This window comes from Chlorocebus sabaeus, chromosome 14 (genome assembly GCF_047675955.1).
Source record: "Chlorocebus sabaeus isolate Y175 chromosome 14, mChlSab1.0.hap1, whole genome shotgun sequence".
In the NCBI taxonomy this organism is placed as follows: Eukaryota; Metazoa; Chordata; class Mammalia; order Primates; family Cercopithecidae; genus Chlorocebus; species Chlorocebus sabaeus.
In genome coordinates, this window is record NC_132917.1 from 92834253 (window position 1) to 92860382 (window position 26130).

General features: G+C 35.0%; 1 protein-coding gene across 1 annotated transcript in view; it reads right to left on the bottom strand.

Annotated features, from left to right (window-relative positions):
• Positions 1 to 26130, bottom strand: part of ZC3H6 (zinc finger CCCH-type containing 6) — a 58343-nt gene that overhangs the window by 11298 nt on the left and 20915 nt on the right. The window contains exons 2-9 of the mRNA XM_073023155.1: positions 22832 to 23012; positions 19502 to 19624; positions 12743 to 13016; positions 10791 to 10924; positions 6143 to 6259; positions 5372 to 5485; positions 1111 to 1218; positions 85 to 338 (exon numbers count right to left, since the gene is read on the bottom strand). Coding sequence (XP_072879256.1) covers positions 85 to 338; positions 1111 to 1218; positions 5372 to 5485; positions 6143 to 6259; positions 10791 to 10924; positions 12743 to 13016; positions 19502 to 19624; positions 22832 to 23012 — 1305 coding nt within the window. The remainder of the gene's footprint in view (positions 1 to 84; positions 339 to 1110; positions 1219 to 5371; positions 5486 to 6142; positions 6260 to 10790; positions 10925 to 12742; positions 13017 to 19501; positions 19625 to 22831; positions 23013 to 26130) is intronic.

Below are 26130 nucleotides of genomic sequence, written 5' to 3' on the forward strand. Positions count from 1 at the left end.
CAATTAGCTTGGAATATGACTTAGTTTCTTAATGATCGTTTTTAGAAAAAAAAAGTTGATGTCATTTTGAAAGTTTTCACTTACTTCCTCCCAATTTTATGCGCTAAATCCACAGTAGGTTTTACAACTATTTCAAAAAGAGATGGAATTTTCCTAAAATCATCAGAGAAATCTGTCTGAAAATCGTCTTCAGGATCAGAAAAGGGAAAATGCTCTGGAGGGGTTGGCAGAAGCCCAACCCCTGGAGGTGGTTTGGGAAGAGGAGTTATGCCACGCTTTCTAAGTTCCTCTAATTCTCTTTCATCTTCATTTATGAGTTCTTCATCAGTATTCAACACCTAAAAATAATTGGCAAAGATTACTATTTCAAAGTGAGTCTTTTCCTCACATTTAAAACTAGGAAGACTTAAGTTTTGTTAGTAGAAAAATAACATTAAAGTTGAAATGAGCTGGTCACAGTGGCTCACGCCTATAATCTCGACACTTTGGAAGGCCAAGGCAGGTGGATCGCTTGAGCCCAAGAGACCAGCCTGAGCAACATGAAGAATCCCCTGTCTCTATAAAAAGTGCCAAAATTAGCTGCGCATGGTAGTGCCCACCTCGGAAGGTTGAGGTGGGAGGATGGCCCCAGGGGTGGCGGGGGGGTTGCAGAACAGGGGTTGGCAAGGAGCAGGGTGTGGAGGTTGCAATAAGCTGAGCCAAGATCGCACCACTACACCCAGCCTGGGCAACACAGCAAGACCCTGCCAAAAAAAAAAAAAAGAGAAAAGAAAAGAGACAGAGAGAGAGAGAAAGAAAGAAAAAGCAAGCGAGAGAGAGAGAGAGAGGGGGGGAGAGAGGGAGGAAGGAAGGAAAGGAAGGAAAGGAGGGAAGGAGGGAAGGGAGAGAGAAAGAAAAAAACAGTTGAAATGGTTTGGAGATAGCTAACTCCTCATTTTTTATAAACAGAATGAGGTTCAAAAAGGTAAAGAATATTCCTCAAATAGAAAAAAATATAAAATAGTAAACCTTCAATTTCTCAGCAGTTTCACAAAATATCATTTATAAAATATTATTCAAGTCAAATGTATTTGTGGAGAGATGTAATCGAGGTACAAAAATACTACTCACTTTGTCCAAAAGTTTCTTTGTTTCTTTAGTTAGATCATCATGGGAAAATTTACAGTTGTCTCCCTGGTAACATTTTGCTCCACTATGATAAAACTTGCAAGGAAATTCATGTAAATAAAAATATTAAGGAAAAGACCAGGTAAAATCAAGGTCTAATTTTTTTTTTTTTAAAACCAAAACCTACAACTGTTAGACAAGATGGTTAAGTTCTAGAGATCTGCTATATAACATTGTACCTATAGTCCAAGATACTGTATTGTATACTTAAAATTTTGTTAAGGGAGTAGAACTCATGCTAAGTGTTCTTAACACATACACACACTAAACCATAACTGTGCTGAACCAATAAGGCTGTATTATTATATATTATACTGAATTTACTATAATCACATCAGCTTATTTTTTATGCTATTAAGGTTAGATATTTTCATTATACAAAAACATTCAAACAGCTTTTTTGTCTATTAAAACTAGAAAGCCACTTTTTAAAGAAAAAAACATTTATACGTCATGTTAAAGGCAAATATCCCAACAATCAACTACAGACTAATCTTAAGATTTTGGAGACAAACTTATAAAGAAAATATTAAATCTAGAAGTATAGTGAAAAATGTACCATTCTCAGGTGATGTGTGCTCAAGCTAAAACAAAAAGGCACTATCATTAAAACATGTTTATGTCTGCCACAATCACTATTATTTAACATTCTTCTGGAGATGTGGCCAATATAATTAAAATTAAATAAGAGGTATGAATATTGTAAATGAAGTAAAATTATTATTATTATTTACAAACAGCATGACTATGTGACAAAAACCCTGTAAGAATAGATTGAAAGCTTTCAGAAACAGAATAAAGTATTTGTTTTCTAAAAAAAAATGTCAAATCTGAAAAAATTTATTTTTCTTGATTAGGACAAATTTATTACATTTTATTTGTTTTTATTGTTTGCCAAATCACTTCTAACCTGAGAATATTACAACTTTTTTTAAAAAAGGAAGGCGTATATGCCTTATCAAATACCAAACATACTCTTACAGAGGGGAATAATCAAATACCACAATAGATAAGAGTAGTATAGAAGCAGAATTGTGTAAAAATGAGAATTTAGGGTCTGGTAAAGATGCCATTTTAAATCAGTAAAGATGAGGCAATGAGTTAATCATCTGGAAAATAAAAGGTCCTTATAACGCACTGTGTATTAAAACACAATCCACATTAATGTAAATGTCAAATTCAAAAATACAATATTCATAATCATTATAGATTTCATTTTTGTAAAAAATTATGTGTATAGGCTGGGCCCAGTGGCTCACGCCTATAATCCCAGCACTTTGGGAGACTGAGGCAGGTGGATCACCTGAGGGCGGGAGTTTGAGACCAGCCTGACCAACGTGGAGAAACCACGTCTCTACTAAAATTACAAAAATTAGCTGGGCGTGGTGGTGCATGCCTGTAATCCTAGCTACTAGGGAGGCTGAGGCAGGAGAATTGCTTGAACCCGGGAGGCAGAGGTTGCAGTGAGCAGAGATCGCGCCATTGGACTCCAGTCTGAGCAACAAAAGTGAAACTCAATCTCAAAAAAAAAAAAAAAAAAAGAATTATGTGTATAAACATATACACATCCATTCATATATATATACCATAGTACAGAAAAAAAAGTCTGAAAGGCTTTACGCCATAATGCAAGCATAGTTATCTCTGTAGGATGACATTACTTAGGATTTTTTAAGTTTGTTTGAAGGTCTTTAACCATACCAAAGTAGAAAGAATAATAAAATGAAGTCCCTCTTATGTTGACCTCATAGGTTCAACAACTTTCATCATTTGTTGTAAATATTTCCATACCTATTCTGAACAGATAAGGAGTATTGTTTCTATTGTTTCTTTCCTTTTTTTTTTTTTTTTTTGAGACGGAGTCTTGCTCTGTTGCCCAAACTGGAGTGCAGTGGCACCATCTCTTGGCTCACTGCAACCTCCACCTCCCAGGTTCAAGCAATTCTCCTGCCTCAGCCTCCCAAGTAGCTGGGATTACAGTCCCACGCCACCACACCCAACTCATTTGTGTATTTTTAGTAGAGATGGGGTTCCACCATGTTGGCCAGGTTGGTCTCAAACTCCTCACCTCAGGTGATCCACCCGCCTCGGCCTCCGAAAGTGCTGGGATTACAGGCATGAGCCACCGCACCCGGTCCCTTTCCTCCTTAAATTAGTTATGGGAGTGGAGGAGGTGTCTCATTATGTTACCCAGGCTGGTCAACTCCTGGCCTCAAGCAATCCTCCCGACCCAGCATCCCAGTGTTAGGATTACAGGTGTGAGCTACCATGCCTAGCCAGGAATACTTTTTCTTACCAATCAAGAAGACTTCATTACTAACCTGGCAAAATTAATGTGTTAATTTCAACTAGTAACCAGTCAATATACAAATTTTCCAGACTCTTAAAAAAGTATATTTTTATAATTCCTTTCTTCAGATCAGGACACAAAGATGATCCACAAATTGTATCTAGTTATCTCCCAAGTTACTTTTATTGATTTCTAAAGTTCCCCTTTCCCTTTTATTTTTGTATCATTTGTTAATTTTAATATCGGTCATAGATGGTATTCAAATACTCTCTACTGTATCATATCAAAAGGCATTTAATATCTGGTGGTTTCTTTTTAGTAATGTTAAGACTGATCAGTCCTTTCAGGTGGTCAGCTTCATCCATCAATTGTAAAGTTCCTAATTAACTTTCACCTCATGATTTTAGCAGGCATCAGTAATCACTGCCCAGGTCTACTGGGGAGAATTTGCAAAACTTGGGATTGCTGGGTCAAAGGGTAAATGCATATATAATTTTGCCAGACATTGCCAAGCTCTCCTCCATAGGAATGCATCATTTTGACACTGCCAGCAACAAGGTTTTCTCACATCCTTGCTAACAAACTTTGCTGTCATGGTTTTTTGATTTTGCAAACCTGACACAGCTGCAAATGTTATCTCAGTGTGGCTTAAATTACATTCCCCTTACTAGGAACAAGACTGAACATCTTTCTATATGTTTTGGGACCATTTGCATTTCTCTTTCTGTGAATCTATCTCTTGCCTCATTTTTCTTCTCAGTGTTTGGAAACTCATATATTAAGGGTATGACCTCTTCGTAAGTGATATAAATTACACATAATCTTTCTCACTTTATTATTTATCTTTTTAGTTAGCTCATGTTATATGTATTTGTTTTGCAAATGCAAGCTTTTTCATGGAGTCAAACTTTCAATCTATTCCCTTTTTGCTTCTGGATTTTGAGACAAGGAAATTTTTCTGTTTTCCTGGGTTATAAAGAAATTCATCAAGTATTCCTCTGGTAATTGCATGGTTCCATTTTTTGACATTTTGATCTATGATAACAGGCATTTTTCATTTTCCATTTTATTCACTTTCTTTTTTTCACATTTTTTAAACACGACAACAGAATTTAAAAATTTATCTGAAAAAATAAACATCAGAATCTACCAAATATTACAGTGTGCTGTTGTGGCAGAAATAATCAGAGCAAAGCAACACAGACATGAGGGTGAACAAATCCATGAAGCCAAACACGAAGTCCAAAAAAAAAAATCCATACATATAAACATATTATCGATGATAGTTTCAATTCCGTGGGGGAAAGCTTTATTAGTCATAAGTGGTAGTGAGCAACCTGATAAGATATTTGGGGGGAAATTAACATGGAAAAATTGCAGAATATATTTTTTTAAAGGACCAGAACACTATATATAGTGAAATTTCAATTTGGGTAGGAGCAGGAATACAATTTACATGTATGTATTTCCCAAGGGAGAGTGGGGAAGAATATACAGCATCTATCATTGAGTGGTAAGATTTGATAAGACTTTTATAATTTTCACAATGATAATTTTATTACTCCTGAACTTAAGTAAAATAATTATGGAGTAAAATAATTATGGAATAAAATAAGTATTTTGCCAACTACTCCTTCAGGAAGCAGAGTCTCTTGAAATACTTTAAGCTGATTACATCAAGGTACCTTCCCTTCACAGAATTTTTGCCAAAGGGCAGTTATCTCATTTCCCTAAAGAATAAAAGTTGGTTTGCTCTTTTGAAGTACAAAGTTTGACTAGACTGGCATTATATAATGTGTTGTTTTAAATTTAAAACCAAACTAGGCTTTCTAGGGTGTATTTATTATTTTTTAAAACCTCAATGATGCTTTAAAACCCCAGCATTTTGTTTAACATACATTTTAAATAAAGGATATTATGCATATAAATGCAGTTCTCTCCTTTGGTACAATATCCTTGTAAATAAAATTTGCAGATCTCTTTTCTTTTCTCCAACTCTGCATCATGATCAAATTTACACTGATCTCCCTATTCACAAAAAAAAAAAAAAAAAAAAAAAGAAAGAAAAGAAAAAGAACAAAACAGTAAGAAACAAAGAGAAACAAAGAAACAACAGCTGAATTTTCTACATGGTGTCTCATGGTAAAATTACGGTCATTATCTTCAGTCTTTAATAATGAACAAATAATAACTCAAATGACCCCTTAGAATTCCTGCCCAAGACAATGGATATAGCTACATGCATTGAGGCAGCACAGTGAGCAAGACCTCACAGGATACTGCCTGAATTCAACCAGCACTCACCATTTCTAGCTGAGCTACCATGGGAACTTACTTAACCTCTTGGTACCATGAATAAAATGGGGATAATAACATTAACTACTTTGTAGGGTCACTGTAGGATTAAATCATTTAATATTAGTTGTATTTTGAACAGTACTTGCCACGTAGCATTATGTGTCTTTTAAACAAAATTAAAACATAATTTCAACAAATTATGTTATTGTCCCAGAACATAATTAAATGAGCTCTAATGTATGGTATTTCCATGCAAGATACCTTTTAAAGACCCAGTTTTATTACAACTACATGAGAAGAGAAAAAAATTAACCACCCCCCAAAAGACTTTAATTTTAAAGATTATTTTGGAAGTTAAAATGACTTATGATACCTCTATAAATTTACCTTAATACATCTCCCTTCCAGGAAGTATTTACAGATTTGTTTTCCTTTGTGTTCCACTGTGTGCTGATTAATAAATTCCTGAGTCATAACCTTCCATTTTTTCCCTGGTTTACTATACTGCAAGAAAAAAATTTCATTTGAATGCAACATATGAAACATTAATAGGTATCAAAATGTATAATTAAGTTAATCTGGAAAAAAGTACAAATTGACTACAAAAAGTGATCAAGACTGAACATTCTGATGCTATTCATTTATTTGGAGAGAGAGATGTGTCTAGTAATCTACTTATGCTACTAGTGATTACAAAAAAAAGTCTATTTCTTTCTATTTTAATGAAGATGAATAACTATTTTAAAATAAAATTATAAAAAGCTTGAAAATCCACAATAATTCTCAATATGGGCAAAGGCACAATAAAATATGCACTAATATTACTGATAGTTATGTTATAAAAGACTTTGAAATATCCATATTGTTTGACATACAATTTGTACTTTTGGGGATTATTTTGAAAGAATTATCAGGGAGACACATAAAGATCTATTCATATAATTAATTACTGCAGAAATACTGACATAGTAAAACAAACAGAAAAACGAGAAACACTCTACACATCTAAAACTAGGAGACTAGTCAAACACATTATGATACATTTAGGTGGCAGAATATTATGCAGTCATTAAAAAAATCAACAACTTTGGATCATAAAAAATGTTTACATGGTGGCTCATGCCTGTAATCCTAGCACTTCGGAATCACTTGAGGCCAGGAGTTTGAGATCAGCCTAGCCAACATAGTGAAACCCTGTCTCTACTAAAAATACAAAAAATTAGCCGGGCGAGGTGGCACACGCCTCTCTAATCTCAGCTACTTGGGATGCTGAGGCATGAGAATTGCTTGAACCTGGGAGGTGGAGGCTGCAGTGAGCCAAGATCACGCCACTGCATTCCTGCCTGGGCAACAGAGTGAGAGTGTCTCAAAAAAAAACAAAACAAAAAACAAACAAACAAAAGTTTACAATAATTTTTGAAGTAAAAAAATTGATCCTAATTCTACAATAATAAATAAAGGCAAAGGAAAAAAGACAAAAAGAATATACCCCCATATTTTATGGTGTATATGTCTCTGGATGGCAGGATTAGAGATTGTGTGTGTGTGTGGGGTTAATTTGTACTTTCTTTGGGGAAAAAAAGCGCAAACAAACAGGGAGCGTGTATTACCTTTAACTTTTAAATTTAAAAAGTTAAGAAAAAAACTTAAGAAAATTAAAGGAAAAGAAATCTTATAGCCCTACTTGTTTTCCTTACTTCTCCTGAGTCCCCTATTCAACTTCTGCTTTAAGTGTAAGATTGAGTAACAAGGCAGAGTATGATGCTTAACCATGCTAAATGTAATGAGTTACATTCCTCAAGTCTAAAAAACAACAATATTTTTCAAGCACCTGGCATGCACTGTGCCCTGTACATCACAGGAGTTCAACGACTATTTACTCTTCTGATTTCTGTTTTCCCTTTTCTCTTAATTTGTTAAAAGATAGAGCATAAAGTTCAATCTACTGAAAACAAGAAATTGCCTCACAGCAAACATTGAGGCAATAGATGTCTAAATTGAAATCTGATCCCCAGCACTCGCAGCTGAAATCACATTTTACTATAAGAATTCTGAAAAAGGTACAAGAATACCAAGTAAACAGATAATCCTAGAGATTCATTTTAAAAATATAAATATACCTAATTTACCCCAGGAAAACACAATGAAATTGCTTATAATATACTCTGATAGACTCATTTAAAGTGTCTCAATTCTATATAAATTTGATTCACATTTTTATGTTTAGAGATTTGTTTAGAATAAGCAGATATAAATGACCAGCTCACATAGGCATTTTGTACGAAGAATCATGGCTGTTATAAAATAAACAGCCAAAGGAACTGAATTATGCAAAAATCAATGAGCCAACCTGAGGAATACAACTCTGAAATTAAAAAGTAAACAAATTAGGTAATCACACACACACACAAACACACCCTGAAAAATGCAACAAGTTGTACTTATGTTTCATTAATAACTTACTCTTTCTGTATATATTACTTTCAAATAATGTTTCATTGTTTTAACAGAGGATTGTGGTGGGGAAGTGTTTTGTTTTGTTTTTTAGTTTAGTTCCACTTAAATGAGTAGAAAGTATCTCGGTGTCCACAGCTATGGGAAACCTGACTATAGTCAAGGTACTATAGAAAATCTAAAGCAACTTTAACAAATAAATTTTTAGGGCAAAATTAAGTGCCTAGAAGATATGGCGAGTTAGCAGACTGACAGAACTCAGGAATTGTGCCTTGCAACTCCTATATTCTTTGCATTACAACACAGTACTGCAAATAAAAAACAATACAAGAAAGGAGAGAAAGAGGGAGAGATGGAGGGAGAAAAAAAAAACAAGCTACCTACTGTACTTGGTCATTTTAAAACTTATTTACTTTAGAAGATATATTGATACAAGAGACAAGAGCATAAAATATATGTATCAGGTAGAGGAAATGTAAGGATCTACCAGGAGAAATATATTACAAAAAATGTAGTAGGTACAGTAAATACACAATTTAAGAGTGTTATGGCCAATAAAATGAAAAATCCTTTAAAATTCAGTGAAAGTTTGCTTCTTCTGTGACTACTCTTGATTTTTCAAAAAAAAAAAAAAAATTATGATGAATCTGAAGGCACCCCTGAATTGATTTGGCTTTGGAGACTCATAGTCTCTGAAAGGCCTAGGACGGAGACGGATCTATCTTGGCCACTCTGGTGTGGCCTGCATGTTCACGCTATTCTGGATGGGCCACCTGCAGACCATTTCTGAAAATGAACTGCTTCCTTGGGCTCTGGCACACTCCCAGTTGTTTATGGAATCTTAAGAATTGACTCTCATGATAGCCAATAAACTGACATGATTGATAATGCATTTTTATCTTGATATTTCTGTTACATGATTATCTTTCAGGTATAGCCCAGATCTATAGACATCTAAAATGTTGTGCTTGATGGAGCCCTTAGAGTTAACTTAATACTATACCCTCACTTTGCAGATTAAGCAAAATGAGGCAAGGAGACAGGTAAAACTTGCTCAAAGTCACACTTTCCTGGAAGCTAATTTTGTTTAAAGGTATAGGGTGTAAGAACTGGATACAGGAGCAGGCTTTCTTAGAAAGCATTTGTATTAGTTTGGGTTAGGGAAATCAGCACATTCTAAAGGTCTACTGGTGTCTAAGAAGATGACAGGCAGGTTTTTAGTCATCCCAAAATTCTAAAATAATAACTACAATAATTCCAAAATTGCTGTTCCATGGAACAGTGAGTGGCTCAGTGAATGTTAGTAGGTGTGTAGGGAAAAAAATAGTTTGTAGTTGAGTAAATGATGGGTTGAACAGAATAAGCTTCTTTCTGCCTAAGCTGCTCAGAAGCTTTACTACGTTAATGTCAACTGAGAATCTCTAAAAGCAGATGGCATGTGCTGTGTTTTGCAAATTTATTTGGGTCTGAACTTCTTTTTTTAGGTCACACCTGCTAACATCTCTCTAAACAGTATACTAAGGAGTGCATATTAAGCAATCTCTGCCCATTATCTTTAAACTGAGAGATCCAAAAACCAAGTATTTTCAAATTATAGTATATAGCTATCCCTCTCAGCTCTCAAAGTTGCAGTTGTTGTTTTTTTTTTTTCCCCAAGATGAAGTCTCGCTCTGTTGCCCAGGCTGGAGTGTAGTGGAGCCATCTTGGCTCACTGCAAGCTCGGCCCCCTGGGTTCAAATGACTCTTCTGCCTCAGCCTCCCGAGTAGCTGGGACTACGGACATGCACCACTACATCTGACAAATATTTGTATTTTTGTAGAGACAGGGTTTCTCCATGTTGACCAGGCTGGTCTTGAACTCCTGACCTCATGATCTGCCTGACTTGGCCTACCAAAGTGCTGGGATTACAGGCGTGAGCCACTGTGCCCGGCCAAAACTGCAGCTTTTAATGACCCACTATTGCCTCTATAATTCAATCAAATCTTACTAGAACAGCAGTAGAATACAGGAATTGGACCACTGTAATCCAGGGAGTCACTACAAGGTTAAAGTTCATGTTCAGAGTTCAACTCAATTTGACATATATTTATTGAATATCTACCACATGTAACATATATAAGTTCACCTTTCCAACCATTTATATCCCCCTTTCTTCTCTTTCAATGCTTTCAACTCTAAAAAGGAAGTTAATTTACCACTGCCTCCCTTCTTGTCCCCGCTACATATTGAGCTATTAGCATTTTATCGCCAATTACATCTGGGGAAGATGATTCCTAGGAAAGAAAAGTACAAAAGAAGACTAACAGAGGATATATCTTTGCTTTTAAACTTATCAATTTTATTTTGAGGTTCCTTCAAACATAACAATTTTATATCAAAGTCACCAACATTTGTACTTCTATACTAGTTTCACAAGTAATTAACAACTATTTTTTGGAGGTTACTGATACTTATTTTATCTGAGCTGGTAATTTTTCATTTCCTAGGAAACTATCATTAAAATCACAATGCTTTCTTTGCCACCAAATAAATTAAAAGATGAAAAAGCTCCTCCCTTCCTTATATATAAATTCTTAGTACCTCTTGAAAGTCATCCGATACTGAAAAAACATTAGGCCCTTTATTGGTTCTTCCCCCACGTTCTTTTCGTTTGATTTTCTTCGGCAAGCCACGTCCACGGCCAACATTAAAACTTTTAACTCTCTGTTCAATACCTAGAAAAGTTAAAATGTACTTAAATTTAAGACAAAAACAGCATACCTTTCAATTTATTAGTTTATAAGGAACAGCACATTTTAATAGTCTATAATAGTGCATTTTTTTCTCCTTCTAGATTCAATGAAAAAAATTAAATCTTTATATCTTATCTCCTTGGTACTGTTTCTTAAGGGATGTTAACAACACAGGAAGGCAAGGAATAAGGATACGCATGGCTAGAGAAGCAAAATCGAGTTTTATTATTTTTAATTTTCCTTAGCATAAGATCATGAACAAGCCTTTCTGTTTTTAAGAGAATCAAATATTATATTCCTATTTAAGGAAGACATTGTAGGTATCAGTGGTTAATTAGCAGCAAATCAAATTTCCACTGATAATTTTGAGTAGGTATATACACATGAAAAAATTATACTTTTTTTGTTTTTGAAAAACTTGGTATTTAAAAGTATATAAAAAGATACCCAAATTACAAAAATTGCTTTTCTTTTTAGAGACACTCTGTCACCCAGACTGGAGGAAAGTGGTGAGATCATAACTCGCTGTAACCTTGAAGTCCTGGGCTCAAGCAATCCTCCCACCTCAGCTTCCTGAGAAGCTGGGACTTTAGGTGCGAGCCCTTGGCCTGGCCAATACTCAGTTCTTTAAGAGGACAAACAGGTAGGAGCTTGAAAAGAAAAGCCCCAGGTGGGAAGGGATGAGCAAGATTTCTTTGCATTACCCTTATTCTCCAAGTGGGATGATCCCTGATACCACAACATCTAGCCTACAGGAACAAACTTGCTCAGTACAACAGCATATGTATAGAAAAATTATTTTCCCTTTATTTCAGCTAAAGCCTACATTCATATTTTTCAAAGAAATTTTGCTAGGAAATCAAGAAAAAATAAAGTCATAGAAATAACCACATTTACTCATAATGGATTCCTGTATGCAAAGATAATTAAAGGGTAGTTATATAGAGTGTGGTTCCTCACTACTTCATTTCAGTCTCATATTGCTCCACTTTTCCTGAAGCATGTATTTTGACTAGCCAATACTTAAGGCTGATTTGAGCCTTACATGACCCATAGTTTCTTCACTTATTGTCAACAGCTGGCAACTTGCCCTGTCTCTCCAGGGACCATGTAAGGTGATCAGTGCAGAAATGTCTTTAGATTATGTTTTTATCTCCAATTTTAAAGGATGTTCATAGTTCAGGCACATTTGTTTAGCAAAAATGACTGCTGTATTTTAAAGCCTAATAAAACAATAGCTTCCCAGCTGGTCTAAATTTAAAGCAATACATACAGCAAGAGAGACAACTGTATACTGACATCATATAGAAGCAAGGGGAAAAATATAAGAAAGTTGGATTGCATTTTTATGTATTTGTAAATCATTAGAATATCTTTCCAATTGAAATATTCATATATCATACAGATTGAAATATTTGTAGATTCTGTTCTAAACGTCTACAAAATAAAAGAAAACGAATTTAGATTCTACAAGAATAAGCTAACACGGTGAAACCCCGTCTCTACTAAAAAATACAAAAAACTAGCCGGGCGAGGTGGCCGGCGCCTGTAGTCCCAGCTACTCGGGAGGCTGAGGCAGGAGAATGGCGTGAACCCGGGAGGCGGAGCTTGCAGTGAGCTGAGATCTGGCCACTGCACTCCAGCCTGGGCCACAGAGCAAGACTCCGTCTCAAAAAAAAAAAAAAAAAAAAGAATAAGCTAATCTTAAGTGGGGATAAGAAGTTTCTAAGTTTTTACTCCACAGATGCCTGTTTTAATAAGGTTCTCACATTCTAAGACAGACTGTAATTTCAAACTTACCTTGCTGCACTCCTTTCATTCTCTGTTTTTTCCCTGATTCTTTAGAAAATGATGACCCTAAAGCCATATTTGAGGTTTCTTTAGCTTGCCTGTATTGTTTCAGCTGATTGGCAAAATCTTCCTCTGTGTCCTGACCGTAATTACCAAAGTTGTCATCACTGTAGTTACCGAAGTTGTCATCACTGTAGGTGCTGTACTCATCATATTCTTTACTTTTAAATTTTTTATGTTGACCCTTCTTTGATGTCATGTAGCTTCCTGATATATGTCCACGCTAAGTGAAAACAGACAATCATTATCAGGATTTTTCAATTATATATAGCAATTGACAGTAAAGACATCCTTTTCCCCTCAGCAAGTTTGGAGAAAGGAGAAAAGATAGTTACTAGTTCTGACTCTTCATTAGTACTTATCTATGATACTACTTAACACTAAGTTCAAAAGCCTAAATGTTACCCTGAGATAATTAAATATTGTATTCTTTATGCTTTAGCCTTTGTTTTCTATGTTCTATGTCTCAGTATCTTACACACAGGAAAAAGTAAAAATACACACCATCATACTATAAATTTTTCCTCCAAAAAATGAAAAAGCCTTTTTGAAAACAGGGAAAAGACAGTTAAATAGCTTGGGGTGGGAGAGTGTGGTAAAACATACTATTTCTCTTAACACTGGAAAATTCTCAAATTACATTACATTTAATAAAAAACTGTATGTGTGGAAAATTTTATGAAAAGAAAATGTCTGTATCAAGGGTCTAATAGAAAAAACAGAGCCTTCCCTAATAGTGAAAAACATCTAGTGAATAAGTTGCTCATTAGAAACTGTTTATTACAACAAATATTATTAATTTTATTGCTTCCTTACTAAAGCATGTGAAAACAAAGAATACACTTTAGTACTAGAAGTTTATTAAATGACAGTATTCAGGTCTGTCTCTATTCACTGAAATATTTTTATTAGCTCTATTGTATCCTCTGTCAATATTTTATAATAAAGCGAGAAAAAATTGCACATAATTACAACTTAAGGATCTAGAAAAATTCAAACCAAATAACTCATCTTTAGCTTAGTGCATTTTATTTTATTTATTTATTTATTTATTTATTTTGAGACAGAGTCTCGCTCTGTTGCCCAGGCTGGAGTGCAATGGCATGATCTTGGCTCACTGCAACCTCTGCCTCCTGGGTTCAAGCAATTCTCCTGCCTCAGCCTCCCAAGTAGCTGGGACTACAGGCGTGTGCCACCATGCCTGGCTAATTTTTGTATTTTTAATAGAGATGGGGTTTCACCATGTTGGCCAGGCTGGTCTCAAACTCCTGACCTTGTGATCTGCCTGCCTCAGCCTCCCAAAGTACTGGGATTACTGGTGTGAACCACTGCGCCCAGCCAGCTTAGTGCATTTTAAATGTGATATTAAAATACTACTCTGGCCAGGCACAGTGGCTCACGCCTGTAATCCCAACACTTTGGGAGGCCGAGGCAGGCGGATCACCTGAAGTCAGGAGTTCAAGAAGAGCCTGGCCAACATGGTGAAACCCCGTCTCTACCAAAACATACAAAAATGAGCTGAATGCGGTAGCATACACCTGTAGTCTCAGCTACTCGGGAGTCTGAGGTGGCAGAACTGCTTGAACCCAGGAGGTGAAAGGAGGTTGCAGTGAGCCAAGATTGCAACACTGCACTCCAGCCTGGGCAACACAGTGAGACCCTGTCTCAAAATAAATAAACAAACAAACAAACAAAATAAAATACTACTCTGGCAAAATACCAATATGAGACTACGTATTTAAAGAAACACAATGAAGTATTAAATCTTTCTAATTATAAAATAGAGAAAAAATGCATAATCAAGAAAACCAATTCACTCATCAATTTTAAATTTTAAAAACATCGTATCATATTTTTGATTTGTTTTAAGTAGTACTTTTTAAAGTTTATAAACTCCATTCTTAGTCTAGCACTTCAGAAGTTCAGAAGGGAATTTATGATTGTAGCCAAAACACAGTGTTTCTGACATTTTTTAAAAGCCACTATGAAAACTAAAGCAAAACAAAAAATAATTACTTAGATTAAGTTGAAGATTAAATTAACTAGTTAAATGATGGTTACATTTCCTTTTATTAAAACTGTGACTATATTAATACTTGATATATTTCAACACTTTATGATTGAAGATTACTCTGTTAATAGATGAGTATAAATTTTTCTCTGGAGATTAGATGCTTCTCAAAGAAGTTTTAAATTCTTAATATTAATTCAGTTCTCTGATTTGCATAGCTTTATCAAAATAATCTCTGTGTTCCTACCTTAAGTAGAATTCCTAAATTTTCATTTACCTCCTCCCTAGTTTCCCAACTGTAAATATTCTTAATAGTCCCCTAAGAATGCACATTCCATCCCATGGCTCATTCTGTGGTTAAAGACTTCTAGTGTGGACTGCTAAGGTCCTTCACATTTGCATTCATACCATTTGGTATGAGCTTTCCAGGAAGCCTGAAATGAAAAAAGAGTTACAGAGCAGCCCCACTTTTCTAGAGCGGTTCATACATTCATCATTGGGATGAACAAAATGCACTCACAGGCAAGGGTCTAGCAAGTATTTCTTCAAGTCCAACCAAGAAAAGATAAATGAAAAAGACAATAAATCCCACAAAAATAGATAGCTTTTCTAATCACTTTGCCGACTGATTATTAGGCTATACAAACTGCTGTAGGGATAGATTTGGTTTCCGTAAAACAAAAATGGGCCCCACAGCAATCACTGGAAACAAATAAAGGAAAAGGAGGACCTGAAAAAAGATGAGAAAAAAGGAAGCTATATTAAGTTATCTAATTTAACTGCTAGGTGTTGACAGTATATTCTAATTTTGCCCCGTAATTTTAGAAGTTACATAGCAGATACTTGTTATCTAACAAAAATGGATTTTTAGATACAGTTAGGATATAATCTTAATTCTCAGTGAGTCAACTCCAAAATATATATATGGAAGAAATGGTATTCAACTTTCTCTTCTTGTAAATAGCAGACTGGGTAATTCAGACTAGTTCTCTCTCTTAAAAAAACTAGAAAAGATAGACAAAATATTTTTCTTAAATCCGTTTGTAGACATCAGACAGCTAACAAATTAGTGAAGGATTACTAGACCAATACTCATGAGGTAGATGAAAACTCTGAGAAGTGGGCAGCATTTGGAGCTGCATTTGCTCCGAGAGTATCACCCCATCAGGAAGAACCAGGTGAAAGATCCAACAGCACTTTTGACTGTCTCTGTTGTCTATGGAAACAAAAGGTGGAGTCCAGAGTCTGGAAAAGGTGGAAGCTTAGTAACCCCCATCCTCAATTATAAAGGGATTGCAAAATGTGAATCAGAGACTGCAGGCCAGCCTTCAGGAATCTGAGTGGTTCAGAAGTCTCAAATCCTGAAACTGGAACAAAGTTTGTAAGGGTCACCAGAAATCTGGCAGAAGTAAGTAAAAATCCTTTCTGAAGGAAAAGAACATTACACGAGGCCTCAAGTTATTTCTACAAAATGCTCAGCACAGAATAGACAAAACTGAAAACAAAAATAGGCTTATGAAGAGGTGGGATCACATGAAAGAGAACCAGCAAAAAATAACAGGCAATAGAAATACAGACTTTAGGCCGCGCACAGTGGCTCACGCCTATAATCCCAGTACTTTGGGAGGCAGAGGTGGGCGGATCACCTGAGGTCAGGAGTTCGAGACCAACCTGGCCAACATGGTGAAACCCCGTCTCTACTAAAACTACAAAAATTAGCTGGGTGTGGTGGCGTATGCCTGTAGTCCCAGCTACTTGGGAAGCTGAGGCAAAAGAATAGCTTGAACTCGAGAAGCAGAGGTTGCAGTGAGCCAAGATCACACCACTGCATTCCAGTCTGGGCAACAAAGTGAGACTCTGTCTCAAAAAAAAGAAATACAGACTTCAGATATAGAAATTTATATCTGAAGTCTGCTATTTTCAAGAAAAAGACAATATAAGCATTTCGGTAGCAAACTTGAAACTATAAAAATGACTTAGAAGATTTTAAAAGAACCAAATTTCTATATATGAAAAATACTTAATAGATGGGTTTAAAGGCAAATTACACTCTAGCCTGGGTGGCAGAGCAAGACCCTGTCTCTAATAAACAAATAAATAAATAAAGGCAAATTAGATCTCTCTGAAGGGAAGAGAAGACTAGAGAAGAAAGATTAGGTAAAGCATATGTGGTAAAATGTTAACTGGGGAATCTGGATGAAAGATATACAGGAGTTCTCTGCACCATTCTTGCAACTTTTTTGTAAGCCTGAAATTATGACAAAATGGAAAGTTATAAAACATGAGGATAAAATAAACACAATAGCCCAATAAATAAAAGCTGAGAGAATTTACTGATAGCAAATCTGTGCAATAAGAGATGCTAAACAAAGGCTAAACGATGTAGCACATCTGGCTAAAAGAAAATGGTATCATATGAAAACTCAGATCTACAAAAAAGTGAAAAACACTGGAAGTGAAATGTAGATAAATATAAAAGACCATCCTTTTTCTTAATTTAACTGATTTTTTGAAGCAAAAATAATAACAGAATATCTATAGGGATATATAATAGTCTATTTAATATTAACAATACATATTTATTAACAATAAATAACTGCATAATGTTTAAAAAATGTGAGATACCTCAAACAACTGCACTATTGTTTATACATACAAATTGATCTTGCCTCCCACAGTGGCCACATAGAAGGCTATGTACTTATTATAATAATGCTGCCACTATTTTAAATATTTGGAACTTCCTATTTGGGGATACTTTCAGTGATAACTTATGAATCCAGAACCTGTCTCATTACTTGATATTTTCAAATGTCTTCTTACCTGAAATAATAATGCCCATCCTGAGCATCTTTTCATTCATTGTAAGAGTCTCCAAATGACTTCTGAATATTTCTAAAGAATAAATCTAACTACATATCAGTGTTGCTGAATTAAAAGTTTTGTCATTTGTGGTAAAAATATTTTTTAATGAATAGTTATAAAATGTTCTGAGAAAGAGCAACAACCAATGACTCTAAAATCACTGGACATATTGACCTTACAAACATTTTGATATTTACCTAACTAGATAAAATTATTAATATATAATTCTTTTCAAATTTTGAGAAGATATTTTAATAAAACCTCATTTATTTAGTGGTCACTTAGCAATCTCAACTATAAAGGTGGCAACAGTGAATCAGACAATAGAAATAACTAACAAAAATAGTCTTTTGGTTTCCAAACTCACAAGAGATTAGGAACACCAAATTAGGAGAAAGAATAGTGCTGCTGTAGACCAGAACAGTGACAGACGGGCAAAAACGAGAACTCAGAAACTCTGGGGCTTTTCAGATAAGTGCACACTGATCCGAATACTTCCTAGTGACTCTGAGAGCATCATTACTTGCCTAGCACAAAATACTGTATATTTGGAGATAGGGCCTTTAAAGAGGTGACTAAATTAGAATGAGGCTGTTAAAGTAGGCTCTAATCCAATTTGACTGGTGTTCCTACAGTAAGAGGAAATTTGGACAAAAAGAGACACCAGGGGTTCCTGTGCACAGAGGCATGACCATGTAAGGACAAAGCAGTGAGAAGGAGGCCAGCGACAAACCAAGGAGAGAAGCCTAGCACAGATCCTTCCCTTACAGCCCTCAAAAGAAACCAACCCTGCTGGCACCTTGCTCTGGGGCTTCTAGACTCCAGACTGTGAGAAAACACATTTCTACTGCTTAAGCCACCCAGTCTGTAAAATTTTATGTTAGCTCTAGCAAACTAATACCTTATGTATTCTTTATGTTCAAAGATTTCAAATTTATAGCCTATGTCTGATAAAATACCAGAAAGAATAAAATTCAAAGTTTAATTTTTCTCTTAAAAGGGCAATACTCAAAACCACAATGAGATGCCACTTCATGCTATTTTCTGTTTCCAAAAGAAAACAACGAAAAAAAAAAAAACCTATTGGCAAGGATGTAGAGAAATTGAAACCCTCAGGCATTCTGTAAATAATGTAAATATATTTTTATACTTACATTATTGTAATGTAAATAATATGTAAATATTGTAAATAATGTAAAATAGTGCAGCCATTGTGGAAAACAGTTTCGTGGTTCCTCAGACAGTTGGACATAGAATCACCATATGATCTAGCAATTCGACTCCTAAATATATACCCCAATAAACCGAAAGAAGTCTTAAAAAGATTTTTGTATACCCATGTTCATAAGCACCATGATTCACAACAGCAAAAGGTAGAAGTTTTTTTTGATGAACACCCACGTGTCCATCAACAGATGAATGGATAAACAAAATGTGATATATACATACAGTGGAATATTATTCAGCCTTAAAAAGGAAAGAAATTCTGACACATGCTACAGCTTGGGTGAATTTTTAAAATATTATGGTAAGTGAAATAAGCCAGATACAAAAGGACAAATACTGTATGATTCCACTTATATGAAATACCTAGAATAGGCGAATCCATAGAAACAGAAAATAGTGGTTTTCAGGGGCTGGGGTCAGGGGAAAACGAGGTGTTATTGCTTAATGGGTGCTGAGTTTCTGTTTGGAATGATCAAGAATTTCTAGAAATGGATAAGCGGTGATGACTGAACAACACTGTGAATATACTTAATATCACTGAATTGTAGGGTTAAAATGGTACATTGTATGCTATGTTCTACCACAAAACAAAAAAATGGCAATACCTGAGTAAATGGAATGTCATAATCCCTGTAGAAACCAGTTCTTTTTTTATGGGAACTTTCTGTATGTTCAACATCTGAATCAAGGCTGTAGTCCGAACTATCATCACTAGATGGGGAATTATGCTGAAGGGAGGGGAAAGACAAATATGTTACATTTGCAAAAGGAAGAAAATTTTACTAGTAATTAGATAAGCTTGTTTCAGCCAAAGGTACCAACCAGTAGATTATATTATTCCAGGAGACTCTGAAGTACTACTGAAAAATTCTTGCCCCAAAGGCCACCACCATTCCAACTTTGCTGAGGTTTTCTGAGAAGAAAGTATATCTTCCTCTCTGCTCAGAAACTTTATGACATTTTCCTCATTATCCCTTTGACCTAAACAGAAATACTCCGCCCCTGTGCTCTAAAATGATCTACATTTAAGCTAAACCTAAAGAAAGTAAAATTGGCTCCTAGATCACCGAAAAGGGTCATAGAACATGAGTAGAATATGTATTAATTTGTTTTTACCTAAAATGGCTTTGGAGTTCTTATTCTATTGCATGAGTACCCTAAAACTAAAAGATACCAAAATATTACAAATTACAAAAATAAAATAAATCTGGCCCACAAAATTGAACAAAAGTGAAATGAAAAGCATAAGTAATTGATAATGATTATTGATGTCAAGTATAATGATAATTGATATCAAGAGTAACCATTTTCAAGTATTAATATAATTTCAAAAAAAAATGGGACCAAACCTTCTCCATCTGGTCAAAATGATTACCCTCCCGAGTTGAGCATTCTCTTTAAAGAGTTCTCACATTTCCTAGCAATGAAGACACTGGCTCTGTGTATTATTATCCTTGCAATCCCAGCATCTAGATCTAGTACAAACTCAGTAAAAATTTGCTGCAATGATTGAACTCTGATGCTCTTATAAGGGAAGGCTCTGTTTTTCTCTAACCCATCCTGAAATGTTATTTTAGGAAAGACAAATTGCTTTCCTCCATCTTGTTCCTAAATGGTCTGGAGTTTGGTTTTTATGATTTTATTGCTTTTGTCTTTGCTGATTTGATAGGTGATACGAAGAAATATTTTTTAATTATGCTGTCAAACGCTTCAACTTTAAGTATCTAATCATTCTTGGCTAGGATTTAAAATAAATAGTATATATTTAAAAGCCAAGTTTGCTCAGTCACCATGAGAAGGCAGCTCCAGCTCTAAGGAAAACCTTTCACCTGAAAAATACTAATAGAATTATACTCTGAAAAGATTTGGTCCTTATGTTTCTTGGTAGGGTAGATTACAAACTCCAAAAAGTCTCAGACTTTTTGACTCTGGAATTAATTTCATTAGGTAGTACTTTTCTAGGAAATTTTCCATTTCATCTTGGTTTTAATATTTATTTTCATAAAATTATATACATAAATTTCTTATGATTTTAATTTCCTTTTTGATAGTTATTTCACCCTCAGCATATATACATTTCTTTTCCTTTTTATTATTGATTAGTTTGGTCAATGATAAATACGTTGTTGATCTTTTTTAAAAAACTATTGGCTTTCATTCTAATGCATTCACTTGTGCTCATAACTTTATTAAGTACTTCCTTTTTGTTTTGTCATTATTCTATGCTGTTTGATCATAGCTTATATTGTTTTCTTAATTTTTTGTCATTTTTAAGTATTAGGTTAAATTTTTCATATGCTTTGTGGGCATGCTTTCTTTTCTGGAAGACTTACTCTCCATTATTCCCTTTTATCTTACAATAACAACTATGAAATGTGACCATAGTCCTATCTTGCTTCTCATGTGAAAAAAAATGGATGGAATGGGCCAAGAAAGCTTTCCTAGCTTCATAGCTCTAGGGTTATCTCTTCTGCTGTTAGCGTGAAGTATTCAAAAATATGGCTATTTTCTGAGCTATGCCTCTTCTGCTTCCGTCCCCCACTTATCTATTTCTTTCCCTGGCCCTGTATGCCTGTTTCTCAATGTAGATTCTACTTCCAGCAGTTACCTCCTCAGTGTGGGACTGTCATAGAAAGGGATTTGGTTGATTCGTATTAGGGGTTCATCAGGTCCAGATCTTTTCAGCACCATCCAATTTCTGTGGTCACCTTACATTCATGCATGAACTGGTCATAGTATAGCCCCTCCCAGTTTCTGTTGCTGTTTTCAGGCCCATAAGGTTTCCATGCTGGGCATGGACCATTTGAGGTGAATATCTGTTGGCAACTTGGTTTCTGGAAGTCCCTTTATTTTCCCTCTGCTTCATTTGTACTGATGCTGTTGCGACACTGGTCTTGTTGCTGTCTATGGTTTGGCTCCAATCATTTGTATTTTTTAGGTTTATTAGAGATAACTTGTTTCTTCCTTCTTTCGTAGATGTTGTCAATGGGTTTTGGTTGTGTTATCCTAACTGATGCGATTTTAATGGAGAAAATTCAGGGAGTTTCAAAACCTGCTCCCCCATTGCTGCCAACTTGTACATTTCTCAGTCAGCATAGGTTCCCCTTCTTCCCTACCCCAAATACACATAATTCTCCATCCAGTACCCTGCTGTTTTTCTGATAGCATTTGTTTTTCACTTGTGTGTTGCCTCTCTCCTTCCCATTGCAATGTAATCTCTTTAAGAGCCAACTATTTCACTCACTACTATAACCCTCAGCACATAGCATAAAGGTTTCCATAGTAAGCACCCGATCATACATATAAATGAATACGTAAATAAATAGATGGACAATGCGAATGCGCTAATCTGTATCTGTAGAGAATGAAACTCTCTTTCCTTAACCTTCCAATATCCATGTATACACTTTTCCATCAATTAAAATATTATTTATTTCAATCTGTATTAAAATCTAACTGAAGCCCGGCGTGGTGGCTCACACCTGTAAACCTAGCAATTTGGGAGGCCACGATCGGCAGATCACTTGAGCCCAGGAGTTTGAGCCCAGCCTGGGCAACATAGCAAAACCCTGTCTCTACTTAAAAAAAAAAATTAGCCAGGTGTGGTGGCATGCACCTGTAGTTCCAGCTACTCAGGAGGCTGAGTGGGGGATCACCGAAGCCTGGGAGGTCGAGGCTGCAGTGAGCCAAAATTGTGCCACTGCACTCAAGCCTAGGCAACAGACCCTGTGTCAACAACAAAAAAAGATTTAACTTAATTACTTTTTAAATCTTTAAGATAATTCATATAATCTTTGTTTAGAAAGTTTAATCACATAAATGAAAATATCTAATCCATATGTTTTATAATAAAATCATGACTTCTGCTTTCTAATTTTCAATATTTTATATTTCATAAAAATTTATCAAAGAATAAAAAGTAGATTCTAACTAACCTTATGTTTCTCACGTTTTCTCCTTTTGGATTTTTTCTTCTCTCTCTCTTTCTTATGTTTTTTTCTTGATTTTCTGTAGGCTTTCTCACTTTTCTGCTTTTCATTCTCTTTTGCTTCTTTTTCTTGTATTTCTTCAAATCCTGCATCATCTATTTCACCATCTTCTAATTCGCCATCTTCTCTACAGAAGGAAAATTTTAATTTTCAAATATCAATTCTAAAACGAATCTTACAGAAAGATTTTCAAAAGAAAAAAAGGATATGCTAAGAATTTATATTATATTCATTTAGACAAGTGCTTGAAAAATTTTTCTATAAAGGCCCAGATAGTAAATATTTTACATTTGCAGGCTGTATATGGTTTCTGTTGCGAATTCTTCTTCATTTAACATTCCTTTAAAAATGTAAGAACCATTCTCAGCAGCCGAAGTTTGCAAACCTCTTAGATTAAAATCATTGATTCTCACAAAATGAATGCAGGAATAAATACAGTGCTATCCCAAAGTACTGCGACAGTTACCATCTACTAAACTTTCTTCAAAAAAAGGAATTAAACTGCTATAAGAAACACTCGACTTACAAGAAGGTATTTTTAACTTAGTAGCTCACAGACAGCTATAGTTTTAAACTAAAAGCAACCTAAGAACCAAGAATGGGCTGCCCTTGGGGAAAGAGGATCTAGGATCTGGTTGGTGCAGCTTATGGCTTGTCACTATGCGTACAGTCCTTAAATTATTATTTTATTTTTATTTCTAAAAAATAATTCTTTAAATAGATAATACAGGCATGTGGCTTAAATGGAAACCTCAAAAGGCACAAAAGGATCTGTCTCATTTTAGGTTAAAAAATACTGTATCACTATCAAATAATTAAACATTTCTTCATTTGAATATCATAACTTCTTTTTTCTTTATTATATGTTCCCTTTCCTGTGCTTACATATTTTCAGAAATTTTAGTAGGTGTGCATAGCACAATTTGTATTTTGTACTTAAATATTATACATTTCATGGCTGTATATTTATTTGATCAAGTTCTTTTATATCATAAATAATTCACATAGAGCTGGGCACTTGACTGCTTGCCGATAACTCAGCAATAAGCATTTTTAAGCGTGAAGTTATTCTTCGGTTGAACTTTATTCTTGATATGGGGCTTCCTTAAGAGTCAGATATCTGGTCTACAGAAATTACCATGCTCAGGAATTTTGACATGTATCGCCATGATGCTTTGCACAAGGGCTGCACCAATTTAGATCATCTTTGGCAGTGAATCAGTGGATTAGTTTTACTACAACTTTACTAATGGTGGTGGTGGAATTTCAGTTGCTTTTTATCGCCAGCTTAATAGGTCTAAAATTTTACTTTCTTTGATGACTAGTGAAGTTGAATTTTCCCTGCCTGTTATATTGCATGCATACTTTGCCTGTTTGTGTCACTGTCCTTCTTTTGGATTGGAGTCATACCATTTTTTTAAGCTTATCTGTAAAAAATTTTATTCAAAACTAGTACCGTTGGTCATATTTAATACAAATGATTTTCCTAATTTGAAAAAAAAAATGTTTTTAAAAAGCTTTTTTTTGAGACAGGGTCTTACTCTGTCACCCAGACTGAAGTGCAGTGGCACAATCTCAGCTCACTGCAACCTCCGCCTCCCAGGTTCAAGCGATTCTCGTGCCTCAGTCTCCCCAGTGCTGGGATTACAGGCACACGTCATCACGCCCGACTATTTTTTGTATTTTTATAGAGATCGGGGTTTCACCATGTTGGCCAGGCTGATCTCAAACTCCTGACCTCAAGTGATCTGCCTGCCTTGGCCTTCCAAAATGCTGGGATTACAGGCACGAGCCACCATGCCCAGCCAGTCTATATTAATTCTTACCAACAAAGTAAACACTAAGTACACAAACAAACAAAAAAACAAATTTTCATATAGACAGTAACAAAACTCAAGCCACAAAACAATTCCTCAATGTGAATCTGTAAAAAAGATTCATAATAAAACTATAAATCTAATTTCTTTCCAAATACTAGTATCTTTGCTACTATGGAGGCTGAATCCTAGAGACAAGCTTTTATATTGATTATGACATTTTTAAAGATGGAAACCAAAATATTCATTAACAGTATTTTAAAATGCAAATAAACCAATCGACACACATGGAAAAATGAATACATAAAACAATTTTAACATTAATCATACTTCCAAAACACTATAGTTTGAAAAAATGCTAACTACTACAAATAGTACATGCAGAAAGGCAAATATATATGGCAGTAAACGAAAAACAACTAAACTATGGTGTGTGCATTTTAAAGGTAATTTAGAATTACCAGGTATGTGTAATTTCTAAAACACAAAACTGATAATGTCACTCTCCTGCCATAAATCTTCAATGATATGATATGATATCTCAAATCTGCTTCAAAATAATCCACTACGGATAGTGGACGTGGTCTTAATAAGATTGGCCATGAGTTGGTAAACTGCTGAAACTGTGGGATGTGTATATGAGGATTCATTCTATTCTTTATACATTTAAGGGGTTCTGTAATAAAAAGATAATCTTCAATGGTTCCCTCTGCTTACTCAGCTACTTTCAGTTTCTCAAGTCTACAAGCCTTAAAAAGTGCCTAAAATCTCTCAATGCCCAGCTCATGTCACCAGCCTCACCACAACTCCTTCACCTGGCTAATTCCAATTCAATATTTCGGATGCAGTTTAGATGTCATTTCCTATGTCTCCCATTACTACCCAGGTTTAGGTGAGATGCTTTATTCTAAGTACTCCTCTGCTAGCTCTCATTTCTCTTATCATTGCACTCTGTACATTATGTCAAATGACTTGTTTGTTCGCTGGTGAAAGCAGGGTGTATGACTGTCTTTTACAGAGGTATCTCTAGAATCCTAGAATGGCACCTTGTTATTTACTGAATGACTGAGTGTATAATACCCATAACTCTTGCATCATAGAACAGGTATATGATACTATCCTAAAGTGGCTGTGAAGTCACTGGAATTTTCCCCAGCTTCTATTATAAAATCAAAGAGATATTCACTTAGACTTGAAAATTGCTTATGAGGCAGTCTTGACATTCTGGCTATTTCAATTAAAATGTTTTGAACTCTTATAAACTATAAAACCTTATAATCCAAGAAAATGAGTGCACATATTCACCAAAAGACAAGTATAAGAATGTTTTTGGCAGCTCTAGTCATAATAGTAAAAAATTATAAACAATAAATCTCTATCAACAGGCAAACAGATAAATAAATTATACTTTATTTATATCACAGAATA